Consider the following 23,961-nt stretch of genomic DNA (forward strand, 5'->3'; position numbering starts at 1 on the left):
ACATATTTTAGCAGAGAAATTTAGAAACAAATTTCCAAAAAAAAATTGTATTTTTTACAGTAAAAAACTACTGTAATGTGCGAACTTGGAATTCATGGAAAGGCTTTGTGAAACTCAAGTGCTATGAATACCCATTTAAAGGCTACTGGTTTATTTTATTTTTTAAAATAAATTAATTTTTTATTGGTGTTCAATTTACCAACATACAGAATAACACCCAGTGCTCATCCCGTCAAGTGTCCCCCTCAGTGCCTGCCACCCATTCACCCCCACCCCCTGCCCTCCTCCCCTTCCACCACCCCCAGTTCATTTCCCAGAGTTAAGAGTCTTTATGTTCTGTCTCCCTTTCTGATATTTCCCACACATCTCTTCTCCCTTCCCTTATATTCCCTTTCACTATTATTTATATTCCCCAAATGAATGAGAACATACACTGTTTGTCCTTCTCCGACTGACTTACTTCACTCATGAAGGCTACTGGTTTAAAGAATATTCTTAACAACCACTGTACATATAGCATCAAATCAACAGAATTATTTGTATTCAGAAGTCTTAATACAGATGAACTTATAAAATGTATCTACTTAGTGAGAACATAAATAGCAAGCCAATACTATTATCACATCTTTAGAACAAATGGAACCCAACTGTCTGAGGCCACAAAAAATCACTGATAACATAATGATGATCATGTACATGGGAGTTAATTTCATTCTATACAGACTAATTCAGCACTTTCTGAATGTATTATAATACCATCCCCTAGATCTAGATCTTATATTATGTTTTAATCATCACTGGATAAAGTCCAAAACAAAACCAAGTTTCAAAAACTTCTTCACTGTATGTATATTACAGGACAGCATATTTAGCTGATACACCAAACCAGTTTCATTTGAGTCACAACCTCAGCTGCCTACAGGGAACAGGAAGTAATCTAAATGTGGAAGTAGACTAGGTATAAGATAATAGAAACTGATGAAAAGCACATTCTGTTCTAAAGGTGCTCAATTATTTTTTAATTAGATTTTTAATCTGTTCAATGTTTTGAAAGCCAAACAAAAACATACGTAGGCTGAATTTAGACAAATATACTAGGGTGCAAATTTTGCAATCCTCATTGTTTGGATTTCAAAACATTCCACAGATTCAAAATCAATATTTACCAAGTACCCACAAGAAAGAAGGTACATATAATTGGAATGAGAAAATGCTTATTAAGTGTTATTGTTCCAAGTACCTGTGCAAAAAGTTGTTTCATTATACTTTACATGAAGCTTCAGTAAAGTGATTAGAACCAGACACAAATTACAGACCAAATTTACATCCTTGACTTAATTTATTATATAAAAAAGAAAAACACACTTAGGGTGGAAAGAATACTCCATCTCAATACTTTAATATTGAAATCAGCCATCATACATACTCATCAACTCTCATATTTCATTGTCCTTATCTTAGGAGATAGTCAAAGTGAGATTAATTTGATGAAGCATTCTCCGCAAATCTACAACACTCTATACTTCATCTCCATATTTATGTCAGGTCCTTTAATAAGTTACTTCTTCTTCGTTGTTTTCTAGTATTTATGAAATGAATTAGTGCAATACATCATTGAAGTATTATTTAAAAGGCAAATATCCTATAGATAGGGATTTGTCATCCCAATTCCTTGGCACTCAATAATATAAGCATCTTTAGCTGCATCTTCTTCATCTTCTGATTTCTTCACAGAGAATTTAGCCTGAAACCAGAAAAGTACTTAGTACATAAACAATATGAGGAGAGATGGAGAGCCCATACATCCAACTTAAAAAGGCAGATAATTAATATCAAACTCATTTTTTTCTTTTTTTTTTTTTTTTAAAGATTTCATTTATTTATTCATGAGAGACACACAGAGAGAGAGATGCAGAGACATAGGCGGAGGGAGAAGCAAGCTCCATGCAGGGAGCCTGACATGGGACTCAATCCCAGGTCTCCAGGATCAGGCCCAGGGCTGAAGCAGCGCTAAACCGCTGAGCCACCCTGGCTGCCCAAACTCATTTTTCTGAAGCAGCTAGACGCACAAAGATCAAATGACTCATGAGAAATTCAGTAGCCTGGATATAAAATATTTTCCTCCAGAACCAGGATTCTCGTTCAGAAATAATACGTACTTGTGCAGTTCTGTCAGAATATACAGCCTCAGCCCCACTCCATATCCACTGAATCAAAATCCCCAGGACATTTACAAGCTAGGCAATTATCATCTTTAAAATCTTAACTGTTGGGGACGCCTGGGTGGCTCAGCGGTTGAGCGCTTCCCTTCTGCCCAGGGCATGATCTTGGAGTACCCAGATAAACTCCCACGTCGGGCTCCCTGCATGGAGCCTGACTCTCTCTCTCTGTGTCTCTCATGAAAGAACAAATAAAATCTTAACTGTTAACTATAACATACCTTCACTACCTTCTTCCTAAATTTTTTTCTAAAACATGGCACCAAAGCGTTTATACTTCTACTTTGTCAAGTATCAAGTTTTTAATTTCCCTCAAATTTTTCTTGCTAATTGAATTCCCTAAATATGCTATTAAAAAAAAAAAAATTAGTTCAAAAAGAAAGGTGAGGGGAGGCCCTTCATCTTTATTGGGCTTAACATTGTATTTTTTACTGGTTAACTAATTCAAGTTTGGCTTTGAAATATATGATCTCTGGGGATCCCTGGGTGGCTCAGCGGTTTAGAGCCTGCCTTCAGCCCAGGGAATGATCCTGGAGTCCCAGGATAGAGACCTTCATAGGGCTCCCTGCATGGAGCCTGCTTCTCCCTCTGCCTGTGTCTCTTTCTGTCTCTCTCTCTCTCTCTGTGTCCCTATATGATCTCTATCATTATATTCTGGAAACATGATGTTTTAAAAAAAAAGCTACTGTGTTCATTCTAACAAAGCAATTAAAATAAAAACAACTGAGTATATTGAATCTGTAGCAAAGGGAATTCAAATATGCCTAAAACCTTAGGATTCTATGAAACACAGTTTGAAAACCATTGTTCTGGGGCCCTGTTGAATAGTAATATTCACAAATTACTCCAGTTTCAGTATTATGTGGCAGTGTACTGATATACACTAGACACTGAAAATTGTTGAATGAATAAACATTGAATCCTAAGCTATATATTCAAATTATTTATGTAATTATATATGTGCATATATATATATATTTCACATTGTAAGCATTACATAAATAACCAAGGAAATCATTTCTAACCTATATATAAACATACTGAAAACTACAAAAATTTAAAGTTGGAAGGAGTCTTAAGGGACTATGTATCAGTCTCTGATTTTATAGATCAGTTATCTGCAGAGAGGCATAGAAAGATCAAGCTGCTTGCCCCGAATCACTCAGTTAAAATACAACAAAGCTGAACAAGAAACCAGAACTATAAATGCCAATTCACAGCACTTTTCACTTGTATTCATTTCAAATAAGATGTGTCTACTATATGCGAAGTACTGTAAAATGACTATATGAATATAACTTGGTCCCTACTATCAAGGAGATCATAGTCTACAAAGACAGACAACAGTTACAAATACAGCACTAATGGAAAAATAAAAAATACAGTCAACTATCTCTCGACATCAAATATAATTTGCCTTTAATTCCTATTAGCCTTTTCCTACAATTGAGCCAAAATTTACCTATGCTTTTTTTGTTTTAGACTTATTTATTTTATTTTATTTTAATTTTTTAAAAAGATTTTATTTACCTATTCATAGAGACAGAGAGAGGCAGAGACACAGGCAGAGGGAGAAGCAGGCTCCATGCAGGGAGCCCGATATGGGACTCGATCCCAGGTCTTCAGGATCACGCCAAGGGCTGCAAGCGGCGCTAAACTGCTGCGCCACCAGGGCTGCCCTTACTTATTTATTTTAGAAAGAGAGAGAGAAGAAGCAGGAGGGGGAGAAAAAGAGGGAAAGAGAATCTCAAGTAGACTCTGCAATGAGCTCAGAGCCTCATGTAGGGCTTGATCTCATGACCATGAAATCATGACCTGAGCCAAAACCAAGAGTTGGACACCACAATGCTTCTTATCTATGCTTTCTAATAATAAGAAAAAAGATATATATTCTTAAAAATCATATAAATAAACTGTTGGGAGTAAGGCAAAGTGACTTTGTGCTTAGTATACTTCTATAATTTTTTTTTTTAATTTTTGAATTTTAGATTTTCTTTAATAGTATTACTTTTATAATTTTAAAAAATACTTAAGGTCAGCACCTTCATAAAATTCTGAGTTATAAATTTTATATCACTTTATGAAATTACAAAGATTACAGCAAATTGGAAATATGCAGCATTACTGAAAAAGGCAAGAAGTGAAGCTGTATGCATTCAGTGAAAAAAAAAAAAAAATTACAAAGAGAAACACTTTTAAGAGGATAATACCTAAATGTCAACAGTGCTTTTGGGCAAAAGGGAATTATGACAAGATTTTTCCCCTTGTTTTCCAAATTTTCTCTAAGGAAATTGTATTAGTTACAGATGAAATATACATATTAGTCATTTTTAAAAATTAAAATAGGGATCCCTGGGTGGCGCAGCGGTTTGGCGCCTGCCTTTGGCCCAGGGCGCGATCTTGGAGACCTGGGATCGAATCCCACATCAGGCTCCCGGTGCATGGAGCCTGCTTCTCCCTCCGCCTGTGTCTCTGCCTCTCTCTCTCTCTCTGTGACTATCATAAATAAATAAAAAATTTAAAAAAAAAAAAATGGGATCCCTGGGTGGCGCAGCGGTTTGGCGCCTGTCTTTGGCCCAGGGCGCGATCCTGGAGACCCGGGATCGAATCCCACATCGGGCTCCCGGTGCATGGAGCCTGCTTCTCCCTCTGCCTGTGTCTCTGCCTCTCTCTCTCTCTCTGTGTGACTATCATAAATAAATAAAATTTAAAAAAAATAAATAAATAAAAATAAATAAAAATAAAAATTAAAATGCTATAGAAAGGGTACAAATATGAGCTTATATAATACCAAACCCTATTTCACTAAAAATTGTCAATCTACTCATAAAAGTTAAGAGGGCTGTTGTTAAAATTTCAGCATATATTCCATTCTACCATAGAATCACAAGAAAATAAAACATTTAAATGTTATATTAATATTTAAGTTTATGGGCAACTACAAATTCCTTATGATTTAATTTCATAGTTCTCATCAAAACTTATCTTTATCTTTTGTTTTTTTTTATATTTTTAAAGATTTTATTTATTTATTCATGAGAGACACACAGAGAGAGAGAGCCAGAGACATAGGCAGAGGGAGAAGCAGGCTCCCTGCAGGGAGCAGACATGGAACTCAATCCCAGATCTCCAGGATCAGGCCCTGGGCTGAAGGCGGTGCTAAACCGCTGAGCCACCCGGGCTGCCCAAAACATCTTTATCCTGCAGGCAGTACCATACGTGAGCTCTGATGTATGCTTTCCTGAATTTGCTCAAAGTCCAGCTCTGCCCCTAAGAAACTATATGGTCTTGAGTAATTAATTTAATTCCTCTACCTCATTTTATTCACATGCAAAATGAGAATAATAAAGAACTATCTAGGCAGCCCAGGTGGCTCATTGGTTTAGTGCCGCCTTCAGCCTAGGGCCTGATCCTGGAGACCCGGGATTGAGTCTCACGTCGGGCTCCCTGCATGGAGCCTGCATCTCCTTCTGCCTATGTCACTGCCTCTCTCTCGTTGTGTCTCATGAATAAAAAAAAAAAAAAAAATGGTTATGCAGAAGGGCACCTGGGTGGCTCCATCAGTAAAGCATCTGATTCTTGGTTTTGGCTCAGGTTGTGATCTTGGGGTCATAGGACTGAGCTCCTTATTAGGCTCCATGCTCAGCAGGGAGTCTGAGTTCCTCCCTCTCCTTCTGCCCATCTCCTAGCTCTTGTGCTTTCTCTCAAATAAATGAATCTTTAAAAATAAATAAACAAATAATAAAACGGTAATGCAGAATAAGATGATGCAGGTAAATTACTGAATTAGCTCAATGTCAGCCACACAGGAATCACTAGGTGAGGGATAGCAATTATGATTAAGTTTTTTGTTTATTACAATCTGACCCAAAATTGGCTACAATAAAAATCAATTACTCTTTCTAATGGAATACTCACCTTTGCTAATTGTTCAGCAAAATGTATAGCTGTTTGTGTATGGAGTGTAACTGGTCCTGTTTTTATTCTGGAAACTCCACAAGCTAATGCCATGAAAATGATCAACTATTAAAAAAAAAGAAGAAGAAAAATTTCATACATTTACTAACATTTGGAGTTAAAATTCTACTGCTTACCACATGAAAATACCATTAGAAATCCAAACAGCTAAGAGAATTTCTACTTTAGGTTTCCAGAAGTCCTAAGATAATAGAAAACCTGTGTCAGCCAAAGTCTGTGGTATGGTACAGAAATGCTTAGTAGCAGTTGTCAACATAGATTTTCTAAAATCGGGACGCCTGGGTGGCTCAGTGGTTGAGCATCTGCCTTCAGCTCAGGGCATGATCCCGGAGTCCCAGGATCAAGTCCTGCATTGGGTTCCCTGCAGGGAGCCTGCTTCTCCCTCTGCCTATATCTCTGTCTGTCTCTCTCATGAATAAATAAAATCTTAAAAAAAAAAAATCAATGTTTAAGAAAAAAATATAGAGTTAAAAGTTAATATATTTAATCAGACTGCCTCAGCAAGCTGGAATATATGACTAACTTTTTCCAGTCTCTAAAATTACAACATTTTAACAGGTAAATAAATACACTAATACAGAATTACTTGGAGTATAGAGTACACCTAAGAAGGAAGAGACTAGAAATAAGGGAAACTGTTTAAGGAACTAGTTAAGGGGTCGATGGGAGGAAGGGTGCCTATCTAGCTCAGACAGAGGAGCACATAACTCTTTATCTTAGGGTTGTGAATTCAAGCCCCACATTGGGCTGTAGAGATTACTTAAAAATAAAATCTTAAAAAAAAAAAGAAAAGAAAGAAACTGGTTAAGAAATCCTGGAGAAAGGGGATCCCTGGGTAGCTCAGCAGTTTAGCACCTGTCTTAGGCCCAGGGCGTGGTCCTGGAGTCCCGGGATCAAGTCCCACATCGGGCTCCCTGCATGGAGCCTACTTCTCCCTCTGCCTGTGTCTCTGCCTCTCTCTCTCTCTGTGTCTCTCATGAATAAATAAATAAAATCTTAAAAAAAAAAATCCTGGAGAGAATATTTCTTAATGTAGATTGCTGGTCTGAGATTAAGGAGAGAAAAGTGTGGTAGAAAAAACAGGAAATCTATCAAGACAGTGGACCATAAGAAGATCTCACTTGGAAATATTCACTAGCATGTGGTAGATGTGTTAAGTTTGAGAGGTCTACGACATGTCCAAGTGGAAATGCTTACAGTCACAAAAGATATGAATATGGAGTTAAGGAGAAAGGCCTGAGCTAGATATAAATTTGTGAGTTGTTTGTACAACAATGCTTATATTTTTACAGATGGTATGTAAGCTGTGAGACTGGACAAAACAACTGAGGGAGTGAACATAGATAAAGAGGCATGAGACTCAGCCTACGGATTCTCCAAAATTTAGATGTTGATGAGTTGAAAACAATAGTAATATCAAACTAGCAAAGAGACTAGAATACACGCCCAGGGAAAAAGAAAGATAATAATGTTTCAGAAAGCAAGTGAGAGGGGTGCCTGGGTGGCTCAGTGGGTTAAGCATACAATTCTTGATTTCTGCTCATGTCATGATCTCAGGGTTATGACACTGAACCCCATGTCAGGCTCCATCTTGGGCATATGGTCTGCTTAAGGTTCTCTCTCCTTTTCCCTCTGTATCCTCCCCACTCCACAAAATTTAAAAATTAAAAAAAGAAAGCAAGTGAGGAAAGTATTTCAAGAAAAAAGAGTGATCACGTGGGCCAAATGCTGTAGCCAGGTCAAAATGAACACTGAAATCTGAGGAATGTAATTCCAGAATATTTAAAAACTGGCTGAACTAAGCCAATCAATGATTAAAATTTATATTCATTCTGGGGTACCTAGCTGGCTCAGTTGGAAAAGCATGTGACTCTGGATTGCAGGGTCTTGAGTTCAAGCCCCACATGGGGTAGAGAGATTACTTAAATAAATAAAAAAACTTAAGATAAAATTTATAGTCACTCCAATTACCAAATATTCAAATCTAATGTTCAAAGGTTTTTATACTAAAAGTGTCATTACGGGGATCCCTGGGTGGCGCAGCGGTTTGGCGCCTGCCTTTGGCCCAGGGCGCGATCCTGGAGACTCGGGATCGAATCCCGCGTCAGGCTCCCGGTGCATGGAGCCTGCTTCTCCCTCTGCCTATGTCTCTGCCTCTCTCTCTCTCTCACTGTGTGCCTATCATAAATAAATAAAATTAAATTTAAAAAAATAAATAAATAAATAAATAAATAAAAGTGTCATTACCTGGTCTTGCAAATACTCATCGACAGCACCACCATGTCTAAGATTTGCTAATAGCATTTCAGCAGCTTCAATTCCAACCTTGTCTGCATTTACACCTATAACAGACATAATGCAAAAAAACTAAGTTAATTATGAAGAGACAAAAAGTTGAAATAATATGTCCCAGTTAGCACCAGTATAACATTTTTTAGGCCTCTGAACCCACCCAACATAACAGAACTTTTAGATCTTAAAGTATATTCAATCTTCGAGAGCTTAGCACATACAAATAATTTCTATCTTTAAATGAACCCAGTAGAGGAAAAAACAGGCTGCTTTGGCCCTGTTTTAAAAATACCAGTTATGAGGGGCACCTGGGTGGGTACAGTTGGTTAAGTGTCTTTTAGTTTTGCTCAGGTCCTGGGATTGAGCCCTGCATGGGGCTCTGCACTCAGCATGGAGTCTGCTTGAGATTCTCATTCTCTCTCTCTCTCTCTCTCCCTCCCTCCGCCCTTTCTGCTTGTGTGCTCTCTCACTTTCAAAACAAATATTAAATTTGTTCAAAATCTTAATTTTGAAGTTGAGGCATAGTATTATGGGGTTATCACTTAGTTATAAATTGGTTTCATAAAATAAAAGTACTAATTATGAAACCAATTTATAACTAAGTGATAACCCCATAATACTATGCCTCAACTTCAAAATTTTAAATTTGCAATTTATACATGTTATAATTAGTCTGTAGGTAATTCCATTAGAATTGATTTTTTTTTTTAAGATTTTATTTATTTATTCATGACAGACAGAGAGGGAGAGAGAGAGAGAGAGACACTGGCAGAGGGAGAAGCAGGCTCCATGGAGGGAGCCTGACGTGGGACTCGATGCCGGGTCTCCAGGATCACGCCCCGGGCTGAAGGTGGCGCTAAACCGCTGGGCCACTGGGGCTGCCCTAAAGGATTTTTTTTTTTAAGTTAAAGAATTAAGTTTAATCTAAGAGCAGATAAAATTCTCATATCAGGGGTGCCTGGGTGGCTCAGTGGTTGAGTGTCTGCCTTCGGCTCAAGTCATGATTCCTAAGTCCTGGGACTGAGCCCCACATCAGGCTCCTTAAGCTTTTCCCTCTGCATGCAGCTCCCCTTGCTTGTGTTCTCTGTCAAATAAATAATAAATAAAAATCTAAAAAAATTACTCACATCAAATATTATAATTTTTTTTTTATTCATTCATGACAGAGAAAGAGAGAGAGAGAGAGAGAGAGAGAGAGGCAGAGACGCAGGCAGAGGGAGAAGCAGGCTCCATGCAGGGAGCCTGACGCAGGATTCGATCCCGGGTCTCCAGGATCACACCATGGGCGGAAGGTGGCGCCAAATCGCTGGGCCACTGGGGCTGCCCAAAATTTTATTTCTTTAGATTTAAACAGGTATTATCTTATTTTGAAAATAAGAATATTTATCCCCATGCCTACTCGTTGCCTCTCCACACATACACCCCAAATCTTCATATAATGCTGACTACAAAATAAGTCTGTCAAAAGTAGTGGAATGTCAAATGTTTCTTTTTTTTTTTCTTTTAAAGATTTTATTTATCTATTCATGAGAGACACAGAGAGAAAGAAAGGCAGAAACATAGGCAGAGGGAGAAGCAGGATCCATGCTGGGAGCCTGATGTGGGAATTGATCCCAGGACCCCAGGACCCCACCCTGGGCCGAAGGGAGACACTAAACTGCTGAGCCATCCAGGGATCCCCCAAATGCTTCTATTTTTTAAAGATTTATTTATTTATTTGTGAGAGGGTGAAGGAGGAGGGGCGGAGCGACAGGAGAGGGAGAGAGAATCCTCAAGCAGGCTCCCTACTAAGCACAGACCCTGACATGTGCTGGATCCCAGAACCCTGATATCATGACCTGACCTGAAATCAAGAGTCAGCCACTTAATCGACTGAGCCACCCAGGCGCCCCTCAAATGATTCTTTTGAATTATTTACTTTAAACTAAAAGAAGTCCCTGGCTACAAATAAAAATGTCTTTTAAGGTATGAGACTGTGGTTAGTTTTTATTTCTATTTTATATGTGGAAATCCATTTGATTATATATATGCCTTGGTAAGATTTCCTAGAAAAGGGGGATTTTCAAAATTTTAATGGTTTTTCCTTACAGCAGTTATTATAATTATCTTTACAACATCAGTCAGTCAAGTACATGACTAAATGAGGTGGTTTGGAACATGTGGTGTGAATCTCAACTACTCAGCCTCTGCTGTTTCCTCTTCCAAGTGGAGATGGAAATGGAGATAATACATAAGCTGCAAAGTTGTTAAAGAAATTAGAGATAATATTTATAAAACATATATTACCATGACTGGTTCATAATAAGCTAGTAATAATAGTTAATACTGAGTATCTAGTATGTGTGTCTCACACTAAGTGACAGGAACTGGTTCCTTGGGATGCCTGGGTGGCTCAGTGGTTGAGTGTCTGCCGTCGGCTCAGGTTGTGATCCCAGGGTCCTGGGATCGAATCCTGCATCAGGCACCCCATAGGGAGCCTGTTTCTCCCTCTATCTATGTCTCTGCCTCTCTCTCTGTGTCTCTTCATGAATAAATAAATAAAATCTTAAAAAAAAAAAAAAAGGAACTGGTTCCTTTGCTAAGACGATATAAAGAAATACTCATATACTTGAGAATTAGAGGATAAGCAGGTAAGCTCTAAGGTATAAACTATATCCCTAGTGAAAGTTCACAAAGGAAAACATTATAGGTCCTAGAACAATGAAGGTCCCATGAACAAGAAGGTTTCATGGAGCATAAAGGACTCAAGTGAGTGCTGGAAAACGACTAAAATTTGATGGAGTATGAGGTAGAAGGAAAGAATTCCTGGCTTGGCAGTATTAGAGAAGAGGAAATGTACTAAGGTTTCTCTGCCAAATGACAAAGTGTTTTCCAGAGCCACTCACATTCCCTCTGACCCAGTGGCCCTGATAGTGAATAATGGTATGAATGATCTATATCATTACCAGTTATTAGTAAAGGTCTGTGGCAACTGAACAAAATTAAGTATATTGAGAAATCTGCTTATTGGTACTATGTTCTAAACAAAAGAGCAAAATCCTAACTTCCTCTGAAATTTTCATGCTTTTCTAACGGACAAATAATCTTCTGGTATTTTGGATATTTCTTAAAAAGGTCTCAATACTGATGGTTTATAATCCAGCAAATTAAAATGAATATTCAATGATTTGGGTACCTTCTAGCTTATTGAAAGGACAATACTATAAAAAAGGTTATTAGATTAAGAAGAGAAGGCCAAAGGATTGACTCTAGGACATCAGAGAGATGCCATGAATTAGCCCATATATATATATGGTATGTGTATACATGTATGTATACACATACCATAGATGCCATATATGTAGCATATACCTACATATACCGAAGGAGGGAAGTAAAGTGCTTGTTCTAACCTAGGCAATTTCCACACACTGATAACAGGGACTGATTAATCAGAGTGTACCTTAGCTGACTGTTTTGCTACCACAGTAAAGAAACTAACTAACTGAGGGGCCTCTGGTGGGCTCAGTTGGTAGACTCTTAATTTCAGTTCAGGTTATGATCTCAGAGTCTTGAGATAGGAGCCCCATGTTGGAGCCCAGCATGGAGCCTGCTTAAGATTCTCTCTCTCCCTCTCCCCCCATGCTTAAACAGTCTATTAAAAAAAAAAAAAAAGTTAAAAAAATGTTTAAAGAACACAACTAACTGAAAGACAAGAGTGGGCAAAGAATACATAATAATGTAAAGACAAAATATATCCTGTCCATACTGCAATCATATAAAGTTGGAAGGGATCCTTATACACAGACAGTGGTCTGATCTCATGTATCAGAAAAGGAAAGCCCCCAGCTGCCATGCAGGATACTGGCAGACATAGGACTACACTGCCTCCATCTAAAGTCCCAGGACTCTCAAACAGAACAAAACCTCGCCTTTGTTACAAGATCAAAGAATGTTATAGCTGGAAGGACTTGAGAGATTCTCTAGGCTAATTCTCTTACTCAACAGATAAAAAAACTAAGATCAAAATGGTTTTAGTGACTGTGACAGTGACAAACATGACTAGTTCCAGGTTATTGCTTCCACCACAAATGACGGCATGAACAAACAAGCTAATGTTGCTTCTTGTAGTAACTCCCAGACATTAGGATTCAGGGTCTGGTAATTTTCCAGTTATTTTCAATCAGAAATGAAAGGGGACCTCTTCCCCAGCAGAAATGAAGGGGGACAATGGAAGCTACAACATTCTCTCTGATATCCTTAATATATTCTACCTAGATGGAGAGATAAGACCCCATGCTGCCTTGACATTTGCTAATGACATCTCATTTGACATCTGTGACAACAGGAAACAAGGGAGAGCACCAGCAGGAGCCACTCTGAGTAAGAATGTTGCCCTATCATCTATTCCCTCCTACTATACTAACTCTAAAGATAAGTTTTATGTACCCTGAAACCATGTTATCCAAAAGCAACTTCAAAGTAAAAATGGTCTCACATGACAAAGTCAGAAAAAAAGTGTTGATGGAATACTAGAAATTTTTTCAGAGCTGGCCAGCAATGTATATCCTAGGTATTGCTAGCAGTAACAGAGTACTGGTTGCTTTATACAATCTCAATGTAACATATCTAAAACTATCATCTACTCTGGCAAATGAGTTCAACCTCCTATATCACAAGTTGTTAATGTTTCTAGTTACCAGAGCTAGAAATCTAGGTCATTCTTCCCATTGCTATTCTAACTTTCTATATGCAACTGTTGACCACATACCTACTCTCCCTCCTAATATCCTTGCTATTGGTACTCTCCACTCTAACTCGAGTTACTGCTTTCGTTTGTATAGGCCCTTACCACTTCTGACCTGAACAGCTACAAAAGTCTTGTCCTCCTGCCTCCAATACGGTTTTCCTCTAATCCTCCATTTATCTATCAGAATTACCTTTCGAAAGATCTGACATTATGTTCCTCCTTAAAATCTTTATTTTCGTGATGAAACCCTTTACATGGCCTATGAAGTCTTTCAAAATATCGCATCTGGGGATCCCTGGGTGGCGCAACGGTTTGGCGCCTGCCTTTGGCCCGGGGCGCAATCCTGGAGACCCGGGATCGAATCCCACATCGGGCTCCCGGTGCATGCAGCCTGCTTCTTCCTCAGCCTGTGTCTCTGCCTCTCTCTCTCTCTCTCTGTGACTATTATAAATAAATAAATAAAAATTTAAAAACAAAACAAAACAAAACAAAATATCGCATCTGTCAACCTCTCTAACCTCATCTGCACTTTCCCACTCCAGATCCTACACACATCACAGAGTTGCAGCTGCCCAAAGAACACACTACTCTTTTTTTTTTAAGATTTTTTTTTTTAATTTAAGATTTTTAAGATTTTTTTTAAAGATTTTATTTGTTTATTCATGACAGACACAGAGGGAGAGAGAGAGAGGCAGAGACACAGGCAGGGGGAGAAGCAGGCTCCATGTAGGGAGCCCGACATGGGACTCAATTCCAGATCTCCAGGATTACACCCTGGGTTGAAGGCAACGCTAAATTGCTGAGCCACCTGGGCTGCCCCACACTACTCTTTTATGTCAGCACTATCCTGTGTCCTTCCTCCTTAACTCACTGTGACATCTGGCTAATTTCTACTTTTTTTTTTTTTTTAAGATTTTATTTATTCATGAGAGACTCCCCCTTTGGGGAGCCTGATTCAGGACTCAATCCCAGGACCCTGGGATCATGACCTGAGCCAAAGGCAGACGCTCAACCACTGAGCCACCCAGGTGTCCCTGGCTAATTTGTACTAATCTACAGAACCCACTGGAGGATTGCTGAATGGCAGAAGCCAGATTTGGGGTCAACTGGCCCCCAAAGGAGAATTAGCTGTTCTTCCCCTGTGTACCTATGATATCCTGGGAATACCAAAATCATTGCCTCTCTGTCTCCTCTGCCAGACTAAGCCAGGAAACATGAGTGGCTCTCACATCTGTGACCCTAGTATATACTACCTGGCACATGGTGGTACCCAATGAACTCATTCTACTCAATGTCTGCATGTCTGCCCAGCACTCATTACTTACATGGGCTCCTGGTCTCTATTTTATATTTTGCATTACCTTTGCTTTCTCTAGACTGTTAGGCTCACTATCACTATCCACATTGATGCTTCACTAGACCTAACAAGTAATCAGTGTACTCTAAATGTTTATTTTTGGTCATTACTTCTTGAACTTCATTATACCTCACAAGTATCCGGTGAGCTTATTAAAACAGATCTTTGGGTCCACTTCCAGAGATTCTAATTTGGGAGGTATGAAATGAACCCCCAAACTTGTATTTAAAACAAACTCCCAGATGATGCTGATATGTTGGCTATCCAAACAAGAAGTCCAACTAGAAGTCACCTCAATGGCAAAAGTAACTTCAAATATTAACAATCAGATGTACACACATATCTCCTCTCCTAAATATATTAAATCTTAACTACATTTCCCTTTCATAAAAATATTCAGTTTTCTGGGACACTTAGGTGGCTCAGCAGTTGAGTATCTGCCTTTGGCTCAGAGCATGATCCCGGGATCCAGGATCGAGTCCCACATTGGGCTCCTTGCAGGGAGCCTGCTTCTCTTCTGCCTGTGTCTCTGCCTCTCTCTCTGTGTCTCTCATGAATAAATAAATAAAATCTTTTTAAAAATTCAGTTTTCTGAAACCACCAATATAATGACAGATGCAGGGAAGAGTCACCAATAGACACTAAAACCATTGTATGAAAGTTGTATAGGAATAAGATAATCAGGGATCCCTGGGTGGCGCAGCAGTTTGGCGCCTGCCTTTGGCCCAGGGTGCGATCCTGGAGACCCGAGATCGAATCCCACGTCGGGCTCCCGGTGCATGGAGCCTGCTTCTCCCTCTGCCTATGTCTCTGCCCCCCCCCCCCCTCTCTCTCTCTCTGGGACTATCATAAATAAATTAAAAAAAAAAAGGAATAAGATAATCAGATGGTCTCAAAGTACTAACCCAGATGACTTATTACTTATACAAAAGGAAAGGATTTATAGCGGACAGACCTGGAGGACACTACTTTAACCAAGTGATCACAGTTAGCTTTACCAATAAAGGACAAACTGACATTATCATCAATCCTGCTGTGGTAAAATGGAATGTACACAGTCACCTATTCCTACTAAAAATGTTTCATCAGAAGATATCTAATCATGAGACAACCAGACAAATCCAAATTGTAGGAAATCCTATGAGAAAATGACTGGACTTTTCAAAATGTCAGTATCATGAGAGAAAAAGAATGGTGAAACTATTCTGTAGCAGGAAAGAAACTAAACAGACATGACCAACTGCTGTAAGTGCTCAAAAAACAACAACAACAACAACAACAACCCACAAACAAGCCCCACTGCTCTAAAAAATATTTTAGAGGGAACTGGTTATATCAGAATGTAAGAGACAAATTCTTTGGGTGTAAAATGGTACTGTGATTACATAGGTATTGCTCTTTGGATATCCATGCTGCAGTATTCAAGGGTAAGATGTCCTATCTGCAACTTATATTGAAATAGTTCAGAAACACACAAACTTGTAGCTAAAAGTTCACTACTGGTAAACCTTAGAGAACAGTATATGGATGTTCACTGGTCATTCAACTTTTTCATAAGTTTGAGATTTTTCAAAGTATAAAGTCAGGAGAAAGGCTGAAATTTTAACGGACTATATTTTTTTAATTTTAATTTATTTATTTTTTAATTAATTTATTAACTGACTATAAAACAGAATCAGTTAATCATATTCTTTTACACTTGCTACACTCTAGTCCTGACAGATAATTAAAAAATTTTACGTTACCACTAGAAATTGTGGACCCCCTTCATTTATCTGTACCTCGTTTACCAAGCGATGATCCAGCAAACAAACAGCCAGTGGATGTCTCAGCAATAATGCTATATAAGAAAAAAAGAAATATTACTATCTATGCTATAAATATTCTAAAATTACATGCAAATGCAAGACAGTGGAATAGTGACTATTAAGTACATAGGATTAGATCTAGTATATTGCAAAAGTGAAATTATTTATACAAAGAGCAGCATGATTAGCATTCTCCAGCTTCATGAGGGCATTAGTATTCTTCAGCACTTCCAACAAGTCACACTAGATTCTAATCCATTCACAGGTAAGGGAATGGCTCTTCTAGAAATTTTGTCATCCACACTAAATGACACCATTTCTACTTTACCATAAATATTCTATGAGGGGCACTTGAATGGCTCAGTCGGTTGAGTATCCAACTCTTGATTTGGGCTCAGGTCATAATCTCAGGGTTGTGAGATAGAGCCCCGCATGGGGCTCTGCGCTCAGGTCAGTCTGCTTGGGATCTCTCTCTCCCTCCGCCCCTCCCTCCACTCACACTCTCTCTCCCTCTTCCTCTCTCTCTAAAATAAATAATTTTTAAAAATCTTTAATAAAAATTAAAAATATGAAGGGTTTTATAATTATCTAAAATGAAAAGGTCTTTTTATGTGTTCAAACTTAAGTGACCAACTTAATATAGACTGCTATATACTTAGGATGTTATCCATAAACCTCAAGGAAACCACAAAACTAAAACTTTGATACGCAGAAAATAAAACACCAAGAGAAAGAACATTACCAAAAGTCATCAATCACAAGGGGAGCAAGAGAAGAAGAAACAGAGGACTACAAAAACACCCAGAAAACAATGAACAAAATGGTACTATCTATCAATAATTGCAATAGCCAATAGCAACTCAAGTGTCCATAATAGATGAATGGCTAAAGATGTGGTACATATACACACAATAGAGTATTTCTCAGCCATAAGAAAGAATGAAGTTTTACCATTTGTGACAACATGGGTGGACCTAGAAAGCAACAGACTAAGTGTCAGACAGAGAAAGACAAATACCACACAATTCTACTTATACATGGAATCTAAAAAACAAAACAAACACACAAACAGACCCACAGATATAGAACAAAATGATGGTAGCCAGAGGGGAGGGGATGGGAGATGGGTAAGATAAGTGAAGAGAATGGGAGATTCAGGCTTCCAGTTTTGTAGAGTAAGTCTACAAGGATGAAAGGTACAAATAGGGAATATAGTCAGTGGTATTGTAATGGCATTGTAAGGTGACAGATGGAAGATACACTTGTGATAATCAAAACATAACATTGTCAATTCACTATACCACACACCTGAAATTAATCTAACAGTGTATATCAACTATACTTCAATAAAAAAAGAAAAAAATCTTTCTACAGAAATGTTCGGTTTTGTTTTACAGTTTTTAGGTAGTATTAGCAAATGAACATGCATTTAAACCCTTTAATAGAAATTCTGAAAACGAGGCTTTTTATCCACAAGAGATACTCTCATACTTCAAAAGATCAATTGAAGCATTTTATATTTTTTCAGCTTTTTTTTTTAAATTTATTTATTTGAGAGAGAGAGAGCATGGGTGAAGAGCATGAGCAGGAGGAGAGACAGAGGGAGAAAGAGAAGCAGACTCCCCACTGAGCATGGAGCCTGACACGGGATTCGATTTCAGGACCTCAAGATCAAGACCTGAGCTGAAGGCAGATGCTTAACTGATTGAGCCACCCAGGCACCCCAAGCATTTTTATATTTAAATCAGTAATTCCTAATTAAATTAATGTAATTCTTTTCTAAATAGACCTTTGCCTATCTAATATTTACATGTAAATGGACTTCACAGTTGAGGTACAGAAAAACAACTGGAAATATTTCTCTCAGGATCAGCTTCAAAGGCTAACTTCTGATTAGCTTAAGACTGAAAAGACTCTTACAATGTAAGAAAAAGCAAACCATCCTTAGGAAAAAAATTCAGAATAAAATAATCATTTTAATTCATCATACTGTTGTTTTAGGTAGGAATGTCCTTAAAAATATGCATTTTTAGAACTGTTTAATACTTAAAAAAACCACAAATCTTTAATTCAAACAGAATAATTATTTCAGAGCTCTCAATCAGTATCCAGGAAAAAGTGTATTGTCTCACATTATTCCATTCCCATTGCCAAAGGCTTGGTCTTTAGGTTCCTGAACAGGCTGGATGTTAACATACAGATCCCTAATCTCCTTTCTGATGCATCTTACAGCTGCCGCTGCCATATCTTTTGCTACCTATTTTGGCAAGACAGAAAAATAAGAATAAAATAAGTTAATAATTATTTTGACAATTGTTTTCAAGCCTTCAAAGAAACATAATTAGTAACTTTTACATGCATTATATAAAAACTAGATTTTCAAGAGTAAAGAGCATAAATGTTTACAAAAAATTTTTAATGAAAATATTAAAAAATTAAGTGCTTTAGGGGTACCTAGCTGGCTCAATTGGTAGAGCATGCAACTCTTTTTTTTTCTTTTTAAGATTTTATTTATTTACTTGAGAGAGAACAGATGGAGGAGGAGAAAGAGATTTCCCTCTGAGCAGAGAGCCTGATGCTACAGGGCTTAATCCCAAGATGCTGAGATCAAGACCTGAGCCAAAGGCAGATGTTTAACCAATTGAGTCACCCAGGCATCCCATGGAGTGGAGCATGCAACTCTTGATCTCGGGGTTTTAAGTTCTAGCTCCATATTGAGCACAGAGCGAATTTAAAAATAAGATCTTAAAAAAATTAAGTGCTTTTAATAATTTCAAAATTTTGATGACATAATACCAAGACCCACATAAACTTCCAGACAACTTACTTTAAATGGTAAAACACCAGCAACAAAAGCTCTTCCATATATCTTAGTCACAGAACCACGGTCAGTTAAATTGATTGGGTTCAACTGTTTAACTGGTGACATTCGAACAATCACTTCACCACCCCCTTTTGGGTAGTAGCCTCTATAAAAAGTATGACAAATACTCACATAAACTGATTGTAACAAAAATAAAGCTAAACATTTACAATAAAATAACCTGTGAATGATATCCAAACATATAATTCATGTTCCAAATTTCTAAGTAATAGTGTCCAATATGGTAATCACAAACTACATGTGACTATTTAAATTTAAATTTAATTTAAAACTCAGCTCCCCGGGGATCCCTGGGTGGCGCAGCGGTTTGGCGCCTGCCTTTGGCCCAGGGCGCGATCCTGGAGACCCGGGATCGAATCCCACGTTGGGTTCCCGGTGCATGGAGCCTGCTTCTCCCTCTGCGTGTGTCTCTGCCTCTCTCTCTCTCTCTCTCTCTGTGTGACTATCATAAATAAATTTAAAAAAGAAAAATTAAAACTCAGCTCCCCAATCACACTGGCCACATTTCAAATGCTCAGTAGTCATGTGTGGCTAGTGACTACTATATTGGACAGACAGGGGGCATTTCCCTCAATGCAGAAAGTTCTTTTTGACAGTGCTGTTTTTGAATTTAAGCTCCTTGATAGCAGAACTTTGTCTATTTTGTTCCTGCTATATTGCAGCGCCCTAAAACAATGTCTGGTAAGTAGGAGGTACTCAGTAAATATATGATGAATATTTAAGTAACTGGACACTAACAAAAAATTTTTTTTTCTAACAAAATTTTAACTCCAATATCGTCATTTGTTTTATGGAAGATGCTGGGAACATAAAGATGAGAGTAACAGTGCTCCTATCCACAAGGAGCTCCCCATCCAATCAAGAGATGGCTCTATAAGCAACCTACTAGAAGACATCAGACTGTAAAAAAGACTACAAGAGAGATGCAAATATGAATTCCAATTGAGATATACCCATGGACAATTCACACAAGAAATTATAAGTCACAAAAAAAATTTTTTTAATTAAAAAATAAAAGAAATTACTAGTTACATTTTGAAAAAATATAGGATTTCCAGTTTTTAAGAAAGCAGGGGAGTAAAAACATAAAGAAATGAAAGCCCAGAGGCACAAAGTACGGTTAAAGAGCAAGTAAACACGTTAGAATGCATGGGGACAAGGGCAGGGACTGATGCTAGAAAGGTAAACTGGAACAGGATTGCAGCACACTTAAATGCCACACCAAGAAATCTGGCCTTGTTATCATGTGACAGAAGGGAAGGCTTGAAGAGAAATAATCTGAATATCCAATGTGTTTCTTAGGAAAATAATTCTGCATGCACTGTAGAGGAGAATCCCTTTTATGACCCTGTAGTGCCTAGTCCAGTTGTGTGCACAGAGAAAGTACTCCATCTGTGCTGAGCATGGATAACACTCGATATGAAGGTCCCCTCAGTGTAGCAATTCTCTTAAAAATATTTCTCCCTAAAAACAAGCAAATAGCATTTCTATCTGCTTTTAAGATCCCATGCCCCTGCCACTTACTGTTTTTAAGCACAAAGCATAATTATTTCCTATAAATTGTATTTCCTACAATTATTTTCTAATTATTACAAGAAGTAGTAGGTTCCAGAATAATTCTCTAAGGTCTAATTCCCCACTATTTTAAGTGCAAATAGAGGGCCAAAGGGTTAACAAATAAGTAACTTACCTCATCTTAATGTCACAATTAAATTGGAAACCAAATTTTTCCACAATTGGCTTGAAAACCTGAAACATCAGTTTATTGTTACTTTAACCATAAATATTCAGTGATTCAACAAGCATATTTATTAAACAAAAGTGCTCTGCACTGAGCTAGTACGTAAAAATGTGTAGGCTAGTTCTGTTTTTCAAATAAAATAACCGATATGTAAACTAAAAGTTTAACATTTAATTAATCAGGGCTGTCTAATAAAAAAAAATGTCAGAACTCAGGATACTTGATCTTAGTGGTTATTTTACTCCACACAATAATATATCCTAACCTTTCAGTAATATAACGCATAAGAAATTAGAGGATATTAGTGAACAGCATTCCATTCTGCCTTCTCAATTTTTTAAAGTTTTATTTACTTGAGAGAGAGAGAGAGAGAACATCAGTAGGGAAAGGACAGAAGGAGAGGGAGAGAATCCCAAGCAGGCTCCATGCACAGCATGGAGCCCAACATGGGGCTCAGTCCCATGATCCTGAAATCATGATCTGAGCCAAAATCAAGATTTGGACTTTCAACTAACTGAGCCAACTAGGCATCTCTGCCTTCTCAATTCTTTTATACATTGAATTCTCACTGCACATACAATGTTTACCCTCATTTTTTCCATCTAATGTTATAAACAGAAGCATTTTTCCTGACATCCTAAAAGTCTTTCTAAACTATATTTAAATAACTGCATAACATTCTAGCATAATAACTTATTCAACCATTCTCTAAGTTTTCATTTTTATGTAATTATATATTATGTAATGATTACTATATAAATGCTCTGCTCAAATACCTTTAACATTTATCTTTTGCTGCAGTCTGTAATATTTAATTAGGTTCATTTCCTGAGACTAAGTTTCATTACAAATCCTATCAAAGTAGATTTTAAAAGACTGTACTGACCCTGGGTGGCTCAGTTGGTTGAGCATCCAACTCTTGATTTTGGATCAGGTCACATTCTCAAGGTTGTGAGATCAAGCCATCTGTTAAGCTCCATGCTGGGTGTGAGGTGTGAACATGCTTAAGATTCTCTCTCCCTCTCCTTCTGCCCCTCCCCACCCCCACCAAGCTCTCCCTCTAAAAAGAATTTTTTTAAAAAGATTATACTATGTATTAAAATGGTAAAAAATTAAATATCAAGTGCTGGAGAGATACAGAATAGCTAAAACTATATACAGAGCTGGTGAAAATGCAAAACAATGCAGCCACATTGGATACCAAAACAATCTGGCAGTATGCCATAATGTTAGATATATACTTACTATTACCAGCAATCCCTCTCCTTGAACTTATCCAAAAGAAATGAAAACTTATGTTCACGTAAAAAACCTGTAAATAAATGTTAATAGTGACATTTCCATATTGCCAAAAACTGGAAACAGCCCAAATGTCCTTCAAACAGATGAATGGCTTAACATACTGGGATGTCCATATAATAGAATACTACTTAGCTTTTATTGCTAAAACAAGTCACAGAGATGAATCTCAAACATATTATGGTAAGTGGAAAAAAATAAAAGACACAGAAAGCTGCATACAATATTATTCCTTTATGTGGCATTCAGAGAAAAAAGGCAAGAACTATTATACAAGACAGAGCAGTAGTTGCCGAGGGCCAGGGCATGGGACTGACTACATAGAGTGCAAGGGAATTTTTTTACAGTAATTCTGTATCTTGATGGTGGTGGCTGGCTTGCAACTATGTGTCAAAAATCATGGGACTGTACACTAAAAAGATGAATTTTGGGGATCCCTGGGTGGCGCAGCGGTTTGGCGCCTGCCTTTGGCCCAGGGCGCGATCCTGGAGACTCGGGATCGAATCCCACATCGGGCTCCCGGTGCATGGAGCCTGCTTCTCCCTCTGCCTATGTCTCTGCCTCTCTCTCTCACTGTGTGCCTATCATAAATAAATAAAAATTTAAAAAAAAAAATTTAAAAAAAAAAGATGAATTTTGCTATAATTAAACCATAAAAAACTTGGAGGAAAAAAAAAGACACCATTTTTCTCTCCTACTAACTGTATAAGCACACTTAATCATTTTCAAAATTTACAGTCAAAATATGGTACTTAAATTTTTTAAATTTTATCTTTGTTGAGAAAAGAACACTTGGGCAGCCCCAGTGGCGCAGCGATTTAGCGCTGCCTACAGCCCCAGGGCGTGATCCTGGAGACCTGGGATCGAGTCCCACATCGGGCTCCCTGCAAGGAGCCTGCTTCTCCCTCTGCCTGTGTTTCTGCCTCTCCCTCTCTCTCTGTGTTGCTCATGAATAAATAAATAAAATCTTTTAAAAAAAAGAACACTTAACATGAGCTCTACCTTTTTAACAAAATTTTAAGTGCATAATATACTGTTGACTATATGTAAATGTTGTACAGACCTCTACAGCTTACTCATCTTGCCTAACTGAAATTTTATGCCTGTTGATTAATAACTCTTTATTCCCCCTTCCCTCTACCCCATCCTACTCTTTGAGTCTATGGATTTGATTACTTTAAATATTTCATAAAAGTGGAATTAAACTAGTACTTGTCTTCATGTGACTGGTTATTTCACTTAGCATAATGTCCTCAAGGTTCATTCATATTGTCAAATATTCTAGAATGTCTTTTTTTTAAGTATGTATTTATGTATGTATGTATGATGTATGTATGTATTTATTTATGACATAGAGAGGCAGAGGGAGAAGCAGGACCCCAGGATCACGACCTGAGTCTAACGTAGACGCTTAAACAGAGCCACTCTGGCACCCTACAATGTCTTTTTTAAGGCTGAATAGTATTCCACTGTATGTATATGCTCCATTTTCTTTATCCATTCATCAACAGACATTTAGATTGTTTTCCCACCTTGACTATTATGAATAGTACTGCAATGAACATGGGAATGCTAATATCTCTTCAAGACCCTGATTTCAATCCTTTTGGGTAAATACTCAAAAGAGGATTTCTGGATTATATGGTAGTTTTAT

General features: G+C 37.8%; 1 protein-coding gene across 4 annotated transcripts in view; it reads right to left on the reverse strand.

The window, feature by feature from the left end:
* Positions 1-1,383: 1,383 nt before the first annotated feature.
* RTCA (RNA 3'-terminal phosphate cyclase) overlaps positions 1,384-23,961 on the reverse strand; it is a 29,097-nt gene continuing 6,519 nt past the window's right edge. For 2 of the 4 annotated variants that reach the window (XM_041750629.1, XM_041750632.1), the window contains 7 exons: positions 20,958-21,016; positions 19,211-19,352; positions 18,516-18,640; positions 16,357-16,415; positions 8,445-8,539; positions 6,138-6,242; positions 1,384-1,744 (listed from right to left, as the gene is read on the reverse strand). In XM_041750629.1, the coding sequence (XP_041606563.1) occupies positions 1,643-1,744; positions 6,138-6,242; positions 8,445-8,539; positions 16,357-16,415; positions 18,516-18,640; positions 19,211-19,352; positions 20,958-21,016 (687 nt within the window). In that variant the 3' untranslated portion in view covers positions 1,384-1,642. The remainder of the gene's footprint in view (positions 1,745-6,137; positions 6,243-8,444; positions 8,540-16,356; positions 16,416-18,515; positions 18,641-19,210; positions 19,353-20,957; positions 21,017-23,961) is intronic. The other 2 variants (XM_041750630.1, XM_041750631.1) reach the window with 2 other exon arrangements.

Source organism: Vulpes lagopus, chromosome 3, assembly GCF_018345385.1.
Source record: "Vulpes lagopus strain Blue_001 chromosome 3, ASM1834538v1, whole genome shotgun sequence".
Classification (NCBI taxonomy): domain Eukaryota; kingdom Metazoa; phylum Chordata; class Mammalia; order Carnivora; family Canidae; genus Vulpes; species Vulpes lagopus.